Genomic DNA, 2,206 nt, shown 5'->3' on the forward strand with positions numbered 1-2,206 from the left:
TCACAGTTCTTGGAGTTCAGAGCACAGGGAAGTCCACTCTCCTTAACACCATGTTTGGAGTCCAGTTTGCAGTCAGCAGTGGTCGATGCACTAGAGGTGCCTTCATGCTGCTCATCAAAGTCAATGAAGACTTCAAGAAAGTTCTCAACTGTGACTTCATGGTGATCATCGACACTGAAGGCCTAAAGTCACCAGAGCTAGCACAGCTGGACAACAGCCATGAGCATGACAATGAGCTGGCAACACTTGTTGTTGGTCTGAGTGACATCACCATTATCAATATTGCAATGGAGAATTCAACAGAGATGAAAGACATCCTGCAGATAGTGGTGCATGCTTTCCTCAGGATGAAGGAGGTCGGCAAAAAGCCTCAATGTCAGTTTGTTCACCAGAACGTTTCTGATGTTTCAGCCCATGAGAAGAACCTGAGAGACAGGAAGCTGCTGTTAGAACAGCTGGATGAGATGACCCAGGCAGCAGCTAGAATGGAGAAGAAAGAGAAGAACAAGAGCTTCACTGATGTAATGGAGTATAATCCAGACACAGGGAACTGGTACATTCCTGGACTCTGGAATGGAAACCCACCAATGGCTCCAGTCAATGCAGGATACAGTGAGGCTGTCTATGAACTCAAGAAAAACATCATCCAACAGCTGGGAAAGTGTGGGTCAACTTCTAATAMCATMTTGGAGTTCAGAGAGTGGATRACCAGCCTGTGGAACGCAGTRAAACATGAAAACTTCATCTTCAGCTTCAGAAACAGCCTGGTGGCTGATGCTTACATGAGGCTCTGCACAGAGTACAACAAATGGGAGTGGGAGTTCAAAAAGGAAATGTATAGTTGGGTTACCAAAGCAGAGACAAGAATTTCTAATTTTGCTGCAACATCTGAAATGTTTAACATGAATGAATTCATCACTGAGTGGAAAAGTGAAGCAACCACAGAGCTGATCAAGTGGGAAACAACGATCCTTGACAATCTGAAGAAGTACTTTCAGCAGTTTGAAGGTCATGTTTATCTGGTTCAAGTACACAGGGAATTGAAATACCAACATCTTATTTTGTTTCTATCTTTTACTTTGTAATAAGCGCTTTAACGTTACTTCAGTTGCTCAGCGCTACTCCATATCTAGCCGCTAGGGGGCATCAGTCAAGTTGGTGGTATAGAGTAGTAGTACTTTTTTTTCTGCACGGAGAAGTAGAACAAACCTTCCTGTTGAATGCTAGTAGAAACTCAACGTTTTGTGCTACAGAATCGCACATTGAAAGGACAACGATCATATTTTAACCTCAGACCGTCCAACGTTACCGAGAAGCAACTATGAAGTTATTTTGAAGAAAAATGTCTGTGTGGTTTTTTTCGAGCTGGTTGCATTCAAGTGTTCTTGGCGGCGAAAGTGAATCAGAACCCAGAGGACAAGAGGCCAAAGACAGGATTTACCAGGTAAAAGAAAATAAATTAAAAAAAACAATAAAGTTGAAGCACTTTAATATATGGATTAAAACTTTAGCTTTGTTAAAGGTCCCATATCCTAAGAACTGACATAAAAGTCCACAAAAACTCTTAAATAAAATCCAACAAAACTGAGATAAGTCTGTTTGTTTTCTTCTTTTTAACGTCTGAAACTGAACAACAGCAGTTAAATCAAGGAGAACAAGGAAAAACTTCTGATTTATTAACTACTTAAGCCATGTTTTGATGCCCAAAAGCATATATTTTATAATGCTGGCTAGGGTTAGCCTGGAAAACAATGAGTCTGTCTGCGGTGTTTTTCAAAAGAGAAATAATAAACTAAACTAGAAAATTCCTGCAGAAATTTTAAAGGGGCATGCCAAAGTGTGCCCGTCGGMTTTGACGCAGCGCTATGATGTTAAAAATTAGCATTAATGCTAAAGAAAGCTGCAACGTAGTCAATAACCTTTGGAGCGGCAGAAGCATGATTAATAAACTGTAGTTGTACCATTCATTATGTTAGAATTGATGAATAAGCTAAAATTAGCCAATATGCTAATGTTAGCTTAAATGCTGGCAGTAGCATGTGGAGCAACACGACCATGTTGTTTTAATTTTACTACTCTATTCAGTATACTAAACATGTCTAATTAATGAGAAAATTAGGTAAAAGCTAACTTTAGGTAAAAGTGCTAGTGCACTAGTCATAGACAGTGAAATGCTAACTTTTGTACAAATGCTAATGACCTGCCT

General features: G+C 39.8%; 1 protein-coding gene across 1 annotated transcript in view; it reads left to right on the top strand.

Annotated features, from left to right (window-relative positions):
* Positions 1 to 1,140, top strand: part of LOC103480631 (up-regulator of cell proliferation-like) — a 4,703-nt gene extending 3,563 nt beyond the window's left edge. Inside the window, exons 3-4 of the mRNA XM_017310328.1 lie at positions 7 to 1,008; positions 1,109 to 1,140. Of these exons, the coding sequence (XP_017165817.1) occupies positions 7 to 1,008; positions 1,109 to 1,140 (1,034 nt within the window). The remainder of the gene's footprint in view (positions 1 to 6; positions 1,009 to 1,108) is intronic.
* Positions 1,141 to 2,206: the final 1,066 nt, after the last annotated feature.

Source organism: Poecilia reticulata, linkage group LG18 (assembly GCF_000633615.1).
Source record: "Poecilia reticulata strain Guanapo linkage group LG18, Guppy_female_1.0+MT, whole genome shotgun sequence".
Taxonomy (NCBI): domain Eukaryota; kingdom Metazoa; phylum Chordata; class Actinopteri; order Cyprinodontiformes; family Poeciliidae; genus Poecilia; species Poecilia reticulata.